Source organism: Acomys russatus, chromosome 3, assembly GCF_903995435.1.
Source record: "Acomys russatus chromosome 3, mAcoRus1.1, whole genome shotgun sequence".
In the NCBI taxonomy this organism is placed as follows: domain Eukaryota; kingdom Metazoa; phylum Chordata; class Mammalia; order Rodentia; family Muridae; genus Acomys; species Acomys russatus.
In genome coordinates this window covers 5,617,978-5,636,039 of record NC_067139.1, presented here as the reverse complement: position 1 = coordinate 5,636,039, position 18,062 = coordinate 5,617,978, and the positions used below count along the sequence as shown (strand labels likewise).

The window sequence follows — 18,062 nt, the reverse complement described above, 5'->3', positions numbered from 1 at the left end:
AGCCTCTTGTAGGTTGTGGGGTCCTGTCATGCTGATGTCAGTCCACATGTCACCATTCTTCTGTCACTCGGTCTTGTGATTCTTTGTTGTTGTCTTTTTATTCAGTGGTAAGTACCTGAAGACAGACATTGTTTTACTGCTCAGGTGTTTCCTGTGTTTGGAGCGGTGCCCAGCACCGAGTAGGTTCTCAGCGTGACAGTGGGGAGCAGCTGGGTTAAGCTGGAGGCAGGTTGGCAGACACACACAGAGTCAGAAAGAAGCTGGTGAAGGAATGCCACTCAAGTGCCTGACTAGGAAGAAAGGACTCACCCGGGGGCACGCTCAGGAGGCGGTGGCAGACTTGCTAAAAGCCAGCTTGTATCTGCCCCAGTCTTTAAGACTGCTCTGACTATGGCGCGCAGAACAGCAAGCACACCGTCTCTTACCTGAGGTGCCAGGCTTAGAAGTGCCTCAGACTTTGAGGGTATTAGATTACTTACATAGCAAGATATTTTGAGAACGAAACCCAACTTACTGACACATTTATTTATTTATACTTTATTCACATGGTATGATGGCCAGTTTACATTCTTTGTTGAATGAGTCTCTTCATGTGAGGTCAAGCGTGGAAGTTCCCACTTGCAGCGATGTGTATCTAGAGAAAATCTCAGAGTTTTGAAGCAGTTCAGATTTCAGATATGTAGATACGGGATGCTCAGTTTGATCTGGAAAGATGATTGGAAAGAGATTTTGTTTGAACTATAGTTAGTCTTTTTGGGGACCCCTGAACCTAGGATTGTGAAATAAGGATTTAAGTTCAGGTTTGAGTTTCAGACACAAACTGTAAGAACTCTGCTTATAAACAATGCAGAGTCAAGATACAGTGCATACAGATAGCAAAGAAAAGCATTTCCTGTGGCCAGTGTGTACCCAGGAAGTAGAGCCAGAAGGAGATGTCTGAGGTGGAGAACCTTCTTTGCCTCAACCACTGGAAGTAACCATTCCTTTAGTATTCTTGGTGGCAGCTTTCTGTAGTTTGCAGGGAGACAGCTGTTTCAGGATATCTGATGACACTGTGAGGCCTGCGATTGTGTACTGGAAAAATCTGTTTCTAATTATGGTGTGGTGCAGTCTTAGATCCTAGAGCTTTCTGTTTACTGTAAACAAGTACTTGTGGTGTAGCTCAGCCCTAGCACACACCTTTAATCCAAGAGCTAAGTAATGTTGCTTGAAAAACAAAATCCCGGTGCTCAATTTTACCCTCAACTCAGCGTCCCTCCTTTCTGTTTACTTAGGTTCACTTCCTGTCCCTGGGGGCTGGGTTCGTCCTCAGTCTTGACCTATTTTATTTAGCTCTTGGACTAAAGGTGTGTGCTATGGCTGGACCACACCACAGGTACTTGTTTACAGTAAACAGCTCTAGGATCAAAGATGAGCCATACTACAATTAGAAACATTTTTTTCTAGTATACAACCTCGGGGTTCACACTGTGATCAAATAACCTGCAACCCACAGCATCAGGCTAAGTGGCTGTTTTCATATGACTTCTCTTTGGTTTCACTTGTATGTAGATCAACAGCCATGTAGGTCTATAGCGAATGCACACTCACCGCCCAGAGCCCTGACCTCTCAAGAGCTGTGAGGCACAGACTAGTGTCCGTGCTTTGCCTCCATTCCTGTAGCAAATGCTAAGACCTCCCTTTCTATGTGATCATTTCCATTCTAAGCGGAAAGCCGTGCGGCGTTGGGAAACCATTCTTCACTTCCCCTCCTTCCCCGTTGCCTGGTCAACTGTTCTGTCCCTTTCCAGACTGTCCGTTAGGACTGCATTTGTAATCAGAAACTTGAGTTGACTAGGCTGAGCCACAGCCCCAGGCTATAGAGCATAGAGCACCCTCCTGGGTGGCATAAATGGCCTAAAACATGGCCCCTACTTGAATGAATATATATATATGTTCCCTGGCTAGTTTAATCAGTGGGATTCTGAACTAGATCGTTTAAAATTCATTTTGGTAGTATGGAAGAATAAAAAGTTTATCCTATTGGATTCTGCTGTCCTCATTGGCTGTACCTGTGTTACACAGGATTGTAGGTCAAACCCGTTCTTTTTTACAAAATAATACATTTGAATCTCTAAGAGTGTCAAACTTTTAAATGTCAAGAGCAAATTGAAACAAAGCCAGCCACAGGAAACGTTGGCACACGTGTCCTATGTCACGGTAACTAGCCCTGGGGACAACTACTGTAAGATCGGGGTCCCTGGCCCTCCTGAAATCTGTGAGATTAAATCAGACTGACTGAGCACTTGTGGGTTCCAAGGCGGAGTGCAGGAAGTCTAGAGAAAGCTTACTGTCCTGTTCTCTCTCTCTCTCTCATTTTCCTTCTGCTTCTCCTAGGTGAACGGGGGCATCGAGAACACCCTGAAGAAGGAAGTGGTTCACTACGACTACTACTCCTCTTACTTTGATATATTCGTAAGCGCTTTTGCATCTTCATTCAGACGTAGTGAGATGGAAGCCGAGGGCCGGAAATGCGGCGCCGTTTTGCCTTCGTTTGAGCAGTGACCGACCGCGTTGTTGAATCCCCTGCCCACTAAGTGTTCTTTGTCTCATAAGAAACTGGTGGTGCAAGGAAAGAAAAGGCAAATGAGAGACCAGGGGCTCTCTCTCCTCACGCTCATCGCCTCCCTGGCTGAACTAGGCCACACTGACAGGCCCTGGTTCCCGGGACCGAGAGCTGGCCCCGCTCTCTGCTGGTTTTGTTTTGTTTTTTTTTTCCTATTTATATTGATAATAGGGACTTGATTTGAAGCACTTGCTGGAAGGATCTAGGGCTGCAGTTCTGCACAGTCTGGCAGGCTGGGATCTGAGCCTCTCTGGGCTGTCCACAACTGAGTCAGGAAAATGATAATAAACCAAAGCTGCTTTATTTATTTATTTATTTATTTTATGTATTTCACATAACTTTTCTTACCATTTCTCCTCAGCTTTTGGCAGTTTTTCGATTCAAAGTGCTGATACTTGGATATGCTGTGTGCAGATTGCGTCATTGGTGGGCAATAGCGGTGAGTGCAACAGTGGGTCACCACCCACCGGGCTGCGGCCAGGTGCTCACACAGGCTGTGCTGAGAGGAGACAGGATTTTAATGATCTCTAGTTTCACCATTTTTTTCTAAGTCCCCTTCTTCCCACACTTTAAGGGTTTACTTTATCAGGGTCTTACTGCAATGAAACCAGTTGCCGCAGTAGCTGGCATGGTCTGTAGAGGAGTCTAGAGGCCCAGGAGGAAGCACTGGCCACGCCTCTCCTTGTCCTCCTGGTCATCTTTCTGATAGCAGTGGAGCGCGGTGCCTCCAACTGAGATATCTAGAACCTGCTTCGCTCATGCAGTGATAGGAGCTCTTTATCTTGTTGATAAACTCCCCCGCCCTCAGTCCCCACCCAACGACAGTCTACATTAGTTACTTTTCTCATCGAAGTGACATTAGCAGCTTGGGAAGGGAAGAGTTTGCTGCCTCACAGTTTGAGGTGTAGTTCATTACAGAGAGGAAGGCGAACATGGAGTGCGAGGCAGCTGGTCACATGACATCCACAGTCTGGAAGCAAAGATGAAAGCTGCAGCTCAGCCCACCTTCTCCTCTCTGCTACCCTGGACCCCGGCCCAGCTGTTGCCAACACTTGGGGTCGGGTGGGTCCTTCCTCGGCCATTAAGCTCTCTGGAGATGTCCTCAGATGCGCTCAGAGGTCCATCTGCGAAATGATTGTAAACGCCAACATGTCCAAGTGATGCTGGCCAGCTGTCAAGGAGGGAAAAGCCATTGCCATGCTCTTCCCTTTGTTCCTCTGGCTTCTCCACGTGAGCGGATCCCCTCCCCCAGTCTCTCTCCTTGTGTCTAGCATCAAGGCCGGGCTCATTTTGTTCATTTTTGGTAAATATTAAGAAACTGAATGTTAGAGTCCGTTGGCTGCCTGCATGGTCTCGGCCACGTCCATGGGTGTCCTGGGTGTTGTTCATCCCTTCCCACAACCCTCGTGAGGCGGACACGGGGCGGGGCAGAGCTGCTGAGCTCCTTGCACTAGGAGGTACTCAGGAGCAAGCTAAAATCCAGCACTAGCTCTCTCGGGCTGGGCTCATGAAAGTTAGAGCCCAAGACCGTCATCCAGGGCTGCCTGTGCCTGTGTCGCCCTCCACAAGGCGCAGGTCAGACCCTCTGTCATTCGGAGTCTCATTTCAAAGGTGAGCTGACAGCGCAGCAAGCCTGGTTCGCACCTCTGTTGCTGATGTGGTAGTTTTGGATCATCATACCTTCCTGGTTTTCCCTCACGTTCTGCGTTTGGAACATTCTGTCTAGAGTCCCCATGTAGACTCATTTTGCCAGACTGTCCATCTTGGTATTTGGTATGAAAGAGGTGTGCAGTGGGTCACAATAAAGCACCTGCTTTCATTTTCAGATAGAGTTCAGCTTAGTTTCATTGGTCCTGTGTTTAGACATCTCAGTCTAAGTAAGGAAAGGCCTCATGTATCAAATCCAGTTTTTGTTTCTGATTATTTAAATTATTTGCAGGGAGGGGAAATCAGCTAAGTCACCTAAGAGCAATTGGTGTCAACCTCTACAGTAAATTATTGTCTGATAGTAAAATATTTTCTCTTAATAAATCACTTTGGCATGTGTACGTACCTGCTCAATACTCCGCGTGTCCTGGCCTCCACCTTGCCAGTCACCTCAGTCATTTCTGCCATTTATTCTCGTCAGGCTTCGCCATGCTGATGTCTCAGCTGGAGGAGGGCTAACAGTGCTCAGGGTGAAGGCCTTGCTCTGGGCTCCGTAACCCAGGAGAGAGCCCTGCCTGTGCGTGTCACGGGCCCTTTCATCTACAGTTCAGGAGGAGGAGTGTTGTGTAGAGCCACCCAGACTGCACGCCTCAGGAAACCCATGTTGTCCAGAATGGGTTTGCGGAGAGCACAGACAGTGTGGGAAGGCACAAGGCTGGCCACAGTGTGCCCCGGCACTGTCTGCTCTAGCTCAGCTTTCTAACTGGGGAAGGACGCTCACAGTGTGAAGTGTCCAGTTTGACGAGTGTTATATTATGTGTCTTGCAGTTGACGACAGCAGTGACCAGTGCCTTTTTATTAGCAAAAGTGATCCTTTCAAAGGTATGTGTGGCTCTCCTTCTCTGTGTCATTGTCTGCCGTGATGAAGCCCTCCCCGCTGTGTGAGCTGGTGGTGACTGCTTCCCTCAACACCTCTGTTCTCTAGCTGTTCTCTCAAGGGGCATTCGGCTATGTGTTGCCCATCATCTCATTCATACTCGCCTGGATTGAGACATGGTTCCTGGATTTCAAAGTCTTACCTCAAGAGGCAGAAGAAGAAAACAGTAAGTTTTTGTTACTATCAGCCTCCCAGGCGTGTACATTTCACACTGGGGAACCAAGGAGGCTTCTTACTGTGAGAGAAGCTGAGGGGCCCAAACTGAGGCAGCTGGGCACTTGTTCTTCGGTGGCTGTGTCAGAACTGAGGGGAGAGTGGGTGGGCTTGTGAGTGTATAGCGACTCGAAGGACTTCTCCCTGGCTGCTGGGCCAGGCGCCCCCTAGCAGGTTTGGCCATGGGTTGAACAGACGTTCATAAAGTAACAGAGAGGAGCCACTGTGTTGCTCGCCCTGGGTGGCTTGAGCTTGCTCACTGAAATGATCCTCAGGTCAATAAGCATGTATACAGAACAGAACTGTGTCTGCAGGGCCAGAGAGCATTGAACCAATCCTAAGTGTGTGCAAGAAGCAGTTTTAAAGCAGCCAGTGGCTCTGCAAAGTGCTGTATCGCTGTGTATGCAGCAGGCTAAGGATGGGTCACAAATAGAACAGTTAAGTGCCTGACACGGAGACCATGAGGGTTCATTTGGAGTTGAAAGGAAAACTCAAGCTTTCGCAGTGTTTGCTCACTCAGCCTTCCACTGTCTACCTTTGAGTGGCTGAGTGACATGTGCCACTATTTTTTCTCAGATCTGACAAAGCTACTACATGACCACATGGTATGGATACCATGTGCTAGGGTGTTAAGGAGGAAGAGGTCAGCGGGTCCATCAGGAGCCGTGTGGCTGCTTACTGGCCTGGGGCTCTAATCTATAAGCAACCTTTAATGGAGACACAGTGCTACCCGCCCCTCTGGGAGGGCAGTGGGTCATAACCAGGGTAGAACGGCATTCTGTCTCACACACACACCTCCTGGACCCTTTCAGCAGCTGGCTTTGTGTGTCCCAACAGGAGAAAAATCCTGTGTTCTGTAGAAAATTGAACATAACTGTAGGTCCAGAAGCGTCAGGATCAAGAGTTGCTTTACATAAAGTTTTATTTGAAAAACTTCCTTAACAGACAAAATTTTTAAAAATTCTAAGTCAAGAATGAATTTGCAGAGCACATTAAACAGTGATCCAAGATGCGTCTGCCATTCTGTGTCTTTTGTTCCAGCTGAGAAGGGGTGGGCCAAGTCAGTGTAGGGAGGCCACTCTCTATTGTATATAAACTCCAAACTGATCATTGCTGAAAACATCAAGTGCTCACATGACTGAGCTTTTAACCAATTTCACAATATTTAATAAAGCTGAATAAAAAGGCTGGAGAGATAGAAGCAGGGAACCAACTTTCACACATTGTCTTCTGATTATGCACTGTGGCACATGCACACCCCACATAGGCACACATACCCAACTACATCAGCATTTAAAAGCAAGCCACTTCAGAAGTGAACATTAAGCCAAGTCACCCAATGTGGGGAAAAACATTCTTCCTGCCTACATTCTGCCGTGTGTGTGTGTGTGTGTGTGTGTGTGTGTGTGTGTGTGTGTGTGTGTGTACACACACACATCTACCCATGGGTACAATATAACATGTAGCAAGAACAGGAAAGGCAAAGGTACTATTAGGTGCTGAGAAGGGACAATGCAGGTAAAGGTACATGACTCAGGGAAGAATACAGAGTTAACTGTCTCGTTAGTTTTGACTGTTTTTGGTGGATAAGCGCATAAACATAATTGATAGTGAACGTGTGAAACCCGAGCGAGTCTCCATGGCTGCGGAATGGCCTGACTCTGGAATTCAGGGGAGGAGTAGAGTTGAGGGCTGCGCCAGCGTCTGTGCGGCTGTGCTCACATAGCTGCGTGCTATCTGTGAGTTCATTGCAATAAACTCATTGTTATGTTAAAACATGAACACATTTTTTTTTTTAAAGCACCATTTGCCTTCCTTGTAGTGGCACGTAGGAAACATGCGTGGTACCTGCTGTGCTGCCAGGTACTTGCTACCACAGTTCCTAACACTGAGACGGATTTCAGTAAAAAAGTCTCAAGAACAGATGGCCTTCCTACTCGTGTAACGTTTGGTCACTTGGCTTTGCTATTTAATTAATAATAATAATAATAATAATAATAATAATAATAATAATAATAATAATAATAATTATTATTATTATTATTATTATTATTGTTATTGTCATTGGAAAAAGTAAATAAACACCAGGGTGAGAGAGAGAGAGAGAGAGAGAGAGAGAGAGAGAGAGAGAGAGAGAGAGAGAGAGAGAGAGAGAGAGAGAGAGAGAGAGAGAGAGAGAGAGAGAGAGAGAGCGAGCGCTGTTCAGAGTATGTCCTACTTTTAAGAGGACCTGAGTTTGGTTCCTAGCGTCAGAACAGGGTGACTCACACTAATAACTCCTGCTCCCAGGGACAAGATGCCCTCTTCTGGCCTCTGTGAGCATCTGCACCCACATGCACATACTCTTAACACATGCAGACACACAGCACATTGGAGCATGTGCATGCACACACACACACACACACACACACACACACACACTATTTTAAATATTTAAAAAGTAAATTAAAGAAAGAGCACTTTATTGTCTACAGCTTTCTCTGTATGTTGGTAAAAGGCCATGTGGGCATTACATTTGTCATCTGCCATTTCCCTAACCACGTCTAGTTGGTAGACCATTTGTTCATGCTAGCTCAGTTTTGATTTTAGTTCATGTTTGTTTTTGAAGTTTGTAGATGTTTATAGAGAAGTGAGAATCCTCCAGGGATTGACTCTCTGAATACTGAGCCCAGGAGTAATTGGAAATGATTACTAAAACTGTTTGTTTTTTGTTTTTCTTTAATCTTCACAGGGCTAGTGTGTAGTTTTATTAATGAAATTTTTATTTGGTGGGTGAAAGATTTTTAAAGTACTTTGTTTTTCTAATAGTTTATTTGATGTATTGAAATACTGTTTTATAACAGTTAATCTTGCCAGGAATGTGATGTGAGTCTTAGCATCTGTGTTTTTTTCCCTCCCAGGACTCCTGCTAGTTCAGGATGCATCGGAGAGGGCGGCTCTCATTCCTGCAGGACTTTCTGATGGTCAGTTTTACTCCCCTCCTGAGTCTGAAGCAGGTAAGCACTCACTGAAGTTTGTGGTTTGGGCCATTTTGAACCCCTCATTTGTTCCCTCTCCTGCCCTATTTCCCAGTCTGTTGAGTATCAGACCCGAGCATGCCGTGGTGTAGGACTCAGAACGCAGTCTCCCTGGAGGCCAGTGGCAAGGCAGAGGTCATGGAATGTCATGGATGCTGGAGCTTGCGATACATGGCCTAGAAAAAAGGCAGAAGGGAGGACACTTCACTTTGCCCTCCTCCCACCCCTCACCCAGCCTTCATCTGTCCCCCTCCCACCCTCACCCAGCCTTCATCTGTCCCCCTCCCACCCTCACCCAGCCTTCGTCTAGGATTGCCTGCAGCTGAGAGAGGCAGCTCCACCCAGCTGCTCTGATCAGGAAGTGTCTCAGGACCGCCTCCCTGTCTCACAGCTGCATCTTGTCATCCACAGGCTGTCGGTTAGCCTGTCCTCTCCGCCTGCACCATCTGCTTCAAGTCACACCAGTTCCAAACATGGGTCCTTCCTCCTGGTTTACTGTCTCCCAGGACCTCATGCACGGCTGCTGGGTTTGCTTCTCAGTCACAGTGGCCAGGGGGCTCTTAAAAATACCAGTACATGACACCATAGCAGTAGCAACAAGCCTGACCAGAAGTGCACAAAGATCTAGAATAAACAATTTTTTTTAAAGACATGCAGAAAGCCACTTCTCTGTGAAAGCATGTCAACACCAGCAGTCTTTGGGAAAAATACAAAGACCATGCTAAGGTACCACTGTACCTTGTTAAAGTATTGCTTTTCAAATCCCCTCCTCATGGTGAGGACATGGGACAGGTCAAACCCATATGTCCAAGAGGTCAGAGGGTAAAGTGGTACAGCCGCTGTAGAAAACAGCTGGTGTTCCCAACAAAATTGAACATAGAGTTACAATGTCAGTCAACAGTTGCTTCTCTGGCTATCTGTCCAAGAGAAAGGAAAACAAACTCTAGAGACACAACGAGCCCCTGTAATCATAGCATTGTGTACAGTAGCTACCAACAGGTAAACCCATAAAATGTGACACATCCACCCAGGAGAATATGCTATAGCCTTGGAAAGGAATTAAAGTCTGACCCATTAGACAACAGCTGGGATGCTTGAATGGAACTCAGATGCAGAAGGCTAATACTTGCATGATTCTGCTTATTAAGGTACAGTGAGTTCAAATCCTAAGAGTCAAAGTAGTGGTTGTGCAGGATGGAGCCGTGTGCAGGTGAATAGTCTAGTGGCTCACAGTCAGCAGGACCTTAATGCCAGGGCATGGAACACTTCAACACGGCTAAAGAGCCGTCGTGGGGAAGGTAAAAAGATTGTCCCAAATGCTTGATTTTATTTACGTTTGTTTTGATACTATGTCAAAAATGTTTTAAGTTGCTAGGACTTTACAGGTACCAGGGAAATACAGGGCAGCAGGGCTCAGTCCCGTCTTACAACCACTCTGTGAGCTGAGCTTACTGTACTGGTGTAGAGAGGACCAAGGCAGGCATGGAACAGGAGGACACCTGCGTCACAGTGGGTGCTGTGCTGGGCACAGTGCTGGGAGTCCATGCTCATAGCTGCTATGCACTCCCCATGTTGGTGAAAGTGCTAGAGTGGCCGGGGCAGCTCTCTGCCCAAAGCTTTCAGTGACCTGGCCCAAACCACCTCTGTTGGCCTCCCTCTGTCCATGTCCACCTCTCACCTACCTTTTCTGTCCTTAGCTCCGAGGCCCGCCAGCCATTTGCATCGTACTGCTGTTCTGAATGCTATACCTCTAGCTAGAGCTCCAAGACCCCCAGCCTGCCTCCCCCGCCCGCTGGCCCTCCTGCTGTCTTGGCTTGGGCACCCGTGGGCCTGTAGGTCCTAGTCTACAGCCGGGTCATTCTGTGCCATCTCTACTGTGTCCAGCAGTCATTTGGCCCATTTCTGCCCCTGGGATGTAACTTGAATTATAGGATGCATTGTTGTAGTGTCAACATTAGACCAAAGGAACATTTTACACTCTATTAACAGACAGGAGGAGCTAATGGAAGGCACAGTGGAGAGTGATGGAAGGCACAGCCCTGTGCAGTGTCACTTCAGGTTACTCACGCTGTGTATTGTTGCTGTGGGATCAAACACAGTGTGAAGTGGGAAAGTCATAGGCATATGTTAATATTAGTCTGAAAGCCATAAAAGCAGAGTTAAAAGCGAAACTTTTTACTGCTTCATTGAGTATTGGAGTCAGATATTTTGTCATAGGACTTATTTTGAAAAATGAAATTTATAACCTAATTCAAATGTAAGTGTTTTAGCTTAGTTTCCCCAGGCTAGTGCAATTTCTCAGTACCAATTTGTTTTCTGAACAAGGAGGCCCTAGCAGGCTAGTAATACCATGTAGTGGCTCTTCCCCAGCCTGCCTTCTGTCTGTGACGTCTGCCGCCGTCTAGTGGTCATTTGGGGGAATTACCACTGAGTTATGCCGCCAGAGAGAACAGAAACAACCCCATAATTTTCCTTTAGGTAGCTGCTTTATGACACCAGATGTGTATCAGTAGTGGCGAACAGAGATGGATGCTCAGACAGCTTGCTTTCTTGTGTTACGTTCATATTATCTGGATGTTCAGTTTGGAGAAAAGTGAAATTGTTACAGATGGTAATGTGCTTAAAACTGGCGAGCCATTCTGTACACAGGTTCTCCTAACGCTGAGTGAGCAGCGCCGCCTGCCTGCAGAGGGTGGAGGTGCTGAAGACTGGGGCTGCCTGGCTTGCCTTGTTTCTCAGCGCTAAGCTGTACCTGGCACATGTTAGATTTCTGTCTGTGGGAGGGGTGGAGTAAAGTGGAGAAGGACACTAAAGGAAATTGTTACCTTTTCTTTGGAAAGAACAGCTTGAAATTTAGAGTGGGAATTCAGAAATCAGCACGTCTTAGCGGCGGTGTTGCTGAGCCCATCACCCTGCTGTGTCCACAAAGCTTACTGATTGGTCCAACAGTAGCCTGTATGTCTGTGTTCCCTGCTCAGAAAAAAGAAAGAGCAGACCTCTTGGGTGACCGGGTGGATGTGCGGAAGGAGCAGGAAAGGGCCGAGTGGGATGCTCGGGTCGGCGCAGGTCTCTTCCCCTACGAAGCGTCTAGTCTGAAATGCAGACTAGTTTGGGCGTGAAGATGGGGTAGTTGAGAAGAGAAGCACGTTTCTGGCGTGTGTAACACCTTTGACCCCAGTGCAGTGGACAGCTGCGTGGGTGAATGAAACCCCAAACCATGCAGTACTTCCTCTGTGCCAGTCAAAATAAAGGCACTAAAGTTCCGAGAGCCCTGTCCCCCTGCTTTGCCGTGGCAGTCTTGCCTCATTCCTTTGTCCCTCCGAAGGGTCTTCAATTAGATGCTCACCCTTTGTATAGAGATGTATTTAATGCATTAAAAACTCATTCCCAGGGGTATTAATCAGTGGGTGTTTTGAGCTCTATAGAAGTACATACAATTTTCAGTTCTACAACTAAATTCATCTTACTTGAAGAGCAGCAGCTCTTCCCCACCAAGCTGTCCAGGATGGAAGCAGGGCCTCCGTCTGTGGTGTCTGCCACCCAGCGGTCATTCGGGGAATTACCACTGGGTTATGGCTAGTGATAATTTTAGGCCATTTTATTATATCAACAAACTGTGCCTGGTTGCACTTAGCACCTGTGTGTACATATTGTCCTAATTAAGGCCACGGTGTCTCTGCTTTGCATCTTGCTACTCTGTCTCCTGGACATGTGCTGGTAACAGACACGCAGTGTGCTTTCTGCGTTCAGCTGCCTCAGGTTCCTGTGTGACAGACACTACACCACCGTTTGTCAGTCACTGGCACTTCAGGTTCCGAAGTTTGCGCTATTATAAGTAACCAAGCTGTGTGCAGCTACATATGTGTTTGGACATTAGTCTTTTTCTTGGATGGATTTTTAAAAGATTGTTTGTGCTGGGTGGTAGATGCCTCTTGAACTGTTCATAAGCGGCTCGTCGCAGTCCTCTGCTTACACCCTTAAAGCAGTGAACATTGGCTTTATTGTATGGAGCTCTGCCAACACTAGGTACCCTTTGCACACTTTTGCTCTTGGTAGTTAACAACACTGAAGAGCTGCTCGCTGTGCTTTACCTAATTCGTCCCTAAGTGCTGACAGCTCTGCCACATTCCTGCTCCACCTTACTCAGGCCTTTTCACTGTTTTCATATTTTAATTAAATTCTATAATAATTCTGTACATTTACATAACACTATGTGATCACACTCAACCCTCTTCCCCTTCCACACGTGTGAATGCCTCTCCTCCCTACAAATGCCCCTCCCATTCTTTTGTCTTCTTGTTTGGTTTTGTTACCTTCTGGGTTGAACCAGAGTCCTTGTGAGCACAAGTGTGACGCTGTCCACTGGAGCCCTGGGAACTCAGCTGTGGCCACACTACTGAGGACAGTGGTTTCTCCTTCCCAGCGGCTGGCAGCACTCAGGAGCTCCGCAGGGAGAAGCAGGCTCTGTGGCCCCATCCCCCACTCGCTGCTGACCGGTGTCCTCCCAGTCTTGTGTAGGACCTGCAGGTGCTGGGAGTTCATTACTGTGATGTCCACATCCCATCCATGAGCGAGTGACTCACACTCCTGCCCTGTCATGGGTCCTCCCATCTGTCTGTCCTTTCCCCGTGATAGCCCTGAGCCTTGGAGGTGACGTAGGACTGAGCACTCAACACTCACTTATTCTCAGCACCCTGATCAGCCATGAGATTCTGCATTTACCTCTGTTGGAGGCAAAAGAAGCTTCTCTGACCAAGGCTGAGGCGTTTGTCCTTGGGCCAACAGTCGTGAAGCGCACTGTCACGTGGTTCCTGTCCTGAGGGCTTCTCGTGTGTTGTGTCTTAGTGCCAGTTAAGCCTGGTTTGTGGGTTTGCTCTTCTCATGGTAGTGCACTTGTGAACATGTCTAAGCTCTGTACCTTCAGTCTGAGTCAGAAAGGGATTTACCTGTGACTTTTATCTAGAAGTTTCAATTAAGATTACAGTATTTTTGTTTGGTTGGTTTTCTATTTCTCAGGATTATAGTATGTTTTGGTTACTTTTAATATACAGAAGAAATACAAGACTGCATACACATTCTCTTGATGTTGGGTGTTTCCATTTGTCTGTGAAACAATGAACAGAGCAGTGACCCCACTGAACCCACTCGACATACTTGTTAAAAGCCGTTTGCTGTGAGTGTGCCGAGCCAGTTGACAATCTCTGGTTGTTTTTTCCTCATGCTTGTCTTTGCTTTCTTCAATTGATTATACATATCCTTTGAATGTATTTATTATTGATGTTTTTATGTTTTCCTGGATTGGATAATATTGTATTTGGAGGCGCACAGGTGGTTTGCTTTGTCTTTTTTTTTTTTTTTCTTTCTCAGAATGATCATTAGCCTGTTGTGTTTTTTTAAACTAATACATTTTGTTAAATGTATAATGACACAGTTCTGAAGTTGGATTTTTTTCCCCCTAAAAGAACATGTTCACTTTAGCAAATTAACCACAAAATTACACTTCTCTATGGAACAATGCTACTTCTTTTTTGTATATTTTCCCCTTTATTCAAAAACTTGGTTTTTAAACTTTACTAAGTGTTAAGAAAATGTTTATTTATGCTTTGAAGACTCCATGTGTGTGCCAGCTGGAACTGCACTCTCCCTCGAGGTCCCTGTGAGCACACCCAGCACTTCTGCCTCTGGCTTCGTGTCCTCTTACCTTTAACTCCCTGCGTGCAGTTAGTGCTGCCCACATGTGCACGAGTGTGTGGGGTTGGGGTAACCTACCAGGGCATGGACAGCCCCCTAAAAACTGGCTCTCTCTCCCAGCAGCTAGCAAAAGCTCCTTGACTAGGGCAGGCCCTTCCATGCCCCTCTGCCTTCCATTGTTAACTCACCTGATCTGTTCAGGTAACAGTAGCTGCTGTGAGTTTATGTGTGTGAAATGTCCTGCCCAGGGGACAGAATTTCACAGCACTCCCCCGTCCTCTGCCTCTTTCATTCTTGCTTTGCTTTGTAAGCCTCACTTCCCAGAAGTCTCTGGACTCTCTCCTGCTCAGTGGTATCCAGTGTCTAGACAGAAGTCAGGTTTAAGCTCCTGCCCAAGGCCTCTCTCCCTGCCACATGGCAGAATGGAGCTTGTTGTAGAAGACCCAAGACATAAATACTTACTAATGCCATTGGCCAGGTGGGTGTAATTGAACCTGGCAGCAGAAATGCTCAGTCTGGACATACTTCTGAGGCTGCTTTGCATTGAAGGGAAGTAGCTGGCCCACACAGAGTCTCTGTCGGGTACAGCGAGCAGTTTGGGCTGGACATGAAGCCTGGCCACTCTACCTATACCTGCCCATCCCACAGGCGCCTGAATGGTTAACGTTTGTGAGGTTAAAACATGAGGCACAGCCTTAGGATGCTCCACCATCCCTTCCCCTGTACCATGCTTGTTCTCTGCTTTCTCGGGTAGAATTCTCTAAAGACAGATGTGCACCTGTGAGCGCGTCGTCTCCCAGTGTCTGCAGGCCACGAGGTGGCTGCCTCCTTGTCTGCACCTTGGTCTTCTCACTTTCCTTCCAGAGGCCTTCCCTGATTATTATGAGAATGCTGCACACTCGCATACAAACAGGTGACACTGACCTGTCCGTCAAACTATGGAGCAATAGCAGCAGTCACACACACCTCATGGTGTTTCCTTCTAATTGTGTGTGTGTGGTTTCACACCACTGTGCCTACACTTCCTACGTAAACGCAGAAAAGTTAATAGTTAAAAGCTAGTTACTGCCACTTTCCTGTGCACATTCTGAAATATTCAAAGATATGTAAGTGCTATATGGTTATTTTATATTATTTATCATTTATGTATATTTAATTTTGCCATATGCAAGCTTATAATGTACAAACTATTTGTTATGAGTTTGGTTTTGCAATAATTTCCATGTTGTTATATATAAATTAGTTCTAACTGGGTGTGAGTTATGTCACAGAAATATAACTCAGACCAGTAGCTCTGACTTCATTTCTGATCTCTAGAGAAAAAGTCTTGATGATAAATAGTATTTTCATTTAAGATAGATCCAAAGGAAGGAATTTCAGAGTTAGACAGCTTTCTCAGTCATGGAGAAACCTGAGGCTGAAGACTGTCCAGAAGAACTAGTCAGTGGTCCATGGAGGGTATGACCATCTGGCAGTGCCTTCCTCAGCATGAGGAGCCATCGCTGTCCCCAGTTCAGCCTGCATTGTGGTCTCTAAAAACGCTTAGATGAAATATTATTTACTTAAGAATACACACACACACACACGGAGGGGTAGAGATGTGCACCAGTGGCTAAGAGCACCGGCTGCTATTCCGGAGTACATGGAGTTAATTCCCAGCACCCATCCGTATAGCCGCTCACAACTGTCTTAACTCTAGGTCTGGGAAATCCAATACCCTTTCAGACATGCTTGGGATGCACAGACACATATGCAGACAAAACACCCGTTCCTACAAAGTTAGGTTTAAAAACTACACACACATGGTTTAGCAAACAGGGAAATGAAGACTAGCAAGCAACAATAATTCTTGGTCCGTGAGTACCTCTGACTGTTAGATAAGTGAGTCCATTGTCACACCCTAGTCCAAGGTGCAGGGACTGTTTGAAGTTTCTCCCTACAGAACCTAAGGTCACACTTTAGAATGGCCGTTTATTAATCTCAGTCTCTTGGGGATTAAACATGTTTCTTTTATATAGAATTTTATGACTACATTGTATGGAGAAGTTTGTAATGGTAACACAATAAGACCCTGTTTCTCCTTTTCTTTCCTACCTCATAGGATCTGAAGAAGAAGCTGAGGAAAAACAGGAGAGTGAGAAACCACTTTTAGAACTATGAGTCCTACTCTATGAAGTAAGCGTTTGTAAGTGAAATTGTACCAACTAAGTGTTTAAGTGTAGACGTACCCTCTGGGTAGATTCAAAAGAAGTGTCTCAGAGCATGCAGCCAGATCCAGATTTGTCCTGCTTGTCTGTGTGTAACAAAGAGTTCAGGTTGAGGTCTTCACATTGTGTGAAGGGTGGTAAATGTGTACCTTAAAAGATCCCTCAGGGACCTGAGTTCCTAAGAGCCTCACCGTAGCTGGAGTGTCAGTGCTGGCTTAATTTGAAACAACCTCCTAACCCTGAGGTCAGAGATGCTGTGAGATGTGGGATTGCTGTCACCTCTCTGTCGCACTTCTGAATGGAGGGGCTGGGTGAGGGACTTGTTGAGGTAGCACAGCATGAAGTGGGGAGCTGAGCTCAGATCCACCCAGTTATCCCCAGGGCCCACTGAGATGCATCTCAAGGGTGTTAGCACTTCTGATAGGAAAGCTATGAGCACCAGTGGGGAGGACATTGGCAAGTGTTTTCAAATGACAAGTCATTTCACATCCTCCATACAAGGACAGTAAGCAGCAAGTGAAGGGCAGCAGTGCTCTGGCCATAGCCACCAGGGAAGAGGTGGCAGACTGGCTCACAGTGCAAGGGCAGGAAGATGGGCCACTGGCCCAACCAGTGCCACAGCAGATGAGCCCTGTGTTTCTTACAGTCACCACACAGCACACAGCACACAACAGCTGGACCCATAAGAGGCAAAACTGTCAGCATGAACTAGTCTTCGTGTGAAACCCTTTAAAATGAACCCCCATGTCATCATGCTGTTGTGTGTCTGTCACAGCCCACCTTCAGTACAGAGTTAGGAACTGGCAGGCAGACAGCACTTGGCCTCCAACCCCTGCTCTGTTTGTCTTCGCTCTCTAAGTGTGAAGAACGCTCACTGCAAGTCATGCAAGGAGACAGGTGGAGATGGGGCTTCCCTGCACAGCCGAGATGGGATCTGCTCACTGCTGATTGCTGATGAGCTAACGAACTTATTTATGGTGATACCTCATGGGCATTGCCCCGCCTCTCCTCCCGTCACCCCTGCTGTGGCCGGTGGGTCCTGCTGTGGCCGGTGGGTCCTGCTGTGGCCAGTGGCTCCTTCCTCTAGTCCGTGAGTCTTGGTCTCACCTGATAATGAGTAACTCGGTCTTGTGCTGCATCTGAATCAAAAGACTGCTTAATATATTGAAATAACAACTTCATAGTAAGTGACATAACATTTTATTTCAATTCCCAGAATGTGTTGTTTTTTGTTTCATGTCTCAGATTTCTTTTGTATTTCTTTTGTAACTCCTTACATTTCACTTGTAAACTCATGCACATGTGCTCTTTATACAATTTTAAAATAATAAATCCAACATATCAAAACGACTATTTTATTTTGTCTGTATTATATATTTGTCCAGGAGTGGTGGGGTCACAAAAGGAAGAGGTGTGGCGGGGGGGGCGGAGGGGCATGGAAACTACTGTCCTGTGCTTTGTAGGATCTTCCGGAATATCTTGTTCTGAAATAACGGTCTGATGTTCTACATACAAGCTAACCTGCAAGGCGTGTGGATGCCTTGCTGCCACTTTCCCTGAATGTTTCCTTCATTCAGATTAATATGAACTGATTTACATCACCATCTGCTTTTCCAATCACTTTTCCCAATTCGCTGTCGATGTCCCAGAAGGGCAGACCCTGAGTCTCCGACATTGGCTGTGTTGTGCCAGCAAGGTTAAGTGCACACAGCAGTGATGTTGCAGGCTTGGGCGCTGTTCTGAGA

At 46.5% G+C, this 18,062-nt stretch overlaps 1 protein-coding gene across 2 annotated transcripts in view; it reads left to right on the top strand.

Annotated features, from left to right (window-relative positions):
- Positions 1-16,343, top strand: part of Stard3nl (STARD3 N-terminal like) — a 36,140-nt gene extending 19,797 nt beyond the window's left edge. For both annotated transcript variants that reach the window (XM_051168218.1, XM_051168226.1), the window contains exons 3-8: positions 2,377-2,454; positions 2,967-3,044; positions 5,081-5,134; positions 5,238-5,355; positions 8,303-8,398; positions 16,212-16,343. In XM_051168218.1, coding sequence (XP_051024175.1) covers positions 2,377-2,454; positions 2,967-3,044; positions 5,081-5,134; positions 5,238-5,355; positions 8,303-8,398; positions 16,212-16,270 — 483 coding nt within the window. In that variant the 3' untranslated portion in view covers positions 16,271-16,343. The remainder of the gene's footprint in view (positions 1-2,376; positions 2,455-2,966; positions 3,045-5,080; positions 5,135-5,237; positions 5,356-8,302; positions 8,399-16,211) is intronic.
- The last annotated feature ends 1,719 nt before the right edge of the window (positions 16,344-18,062 follow it).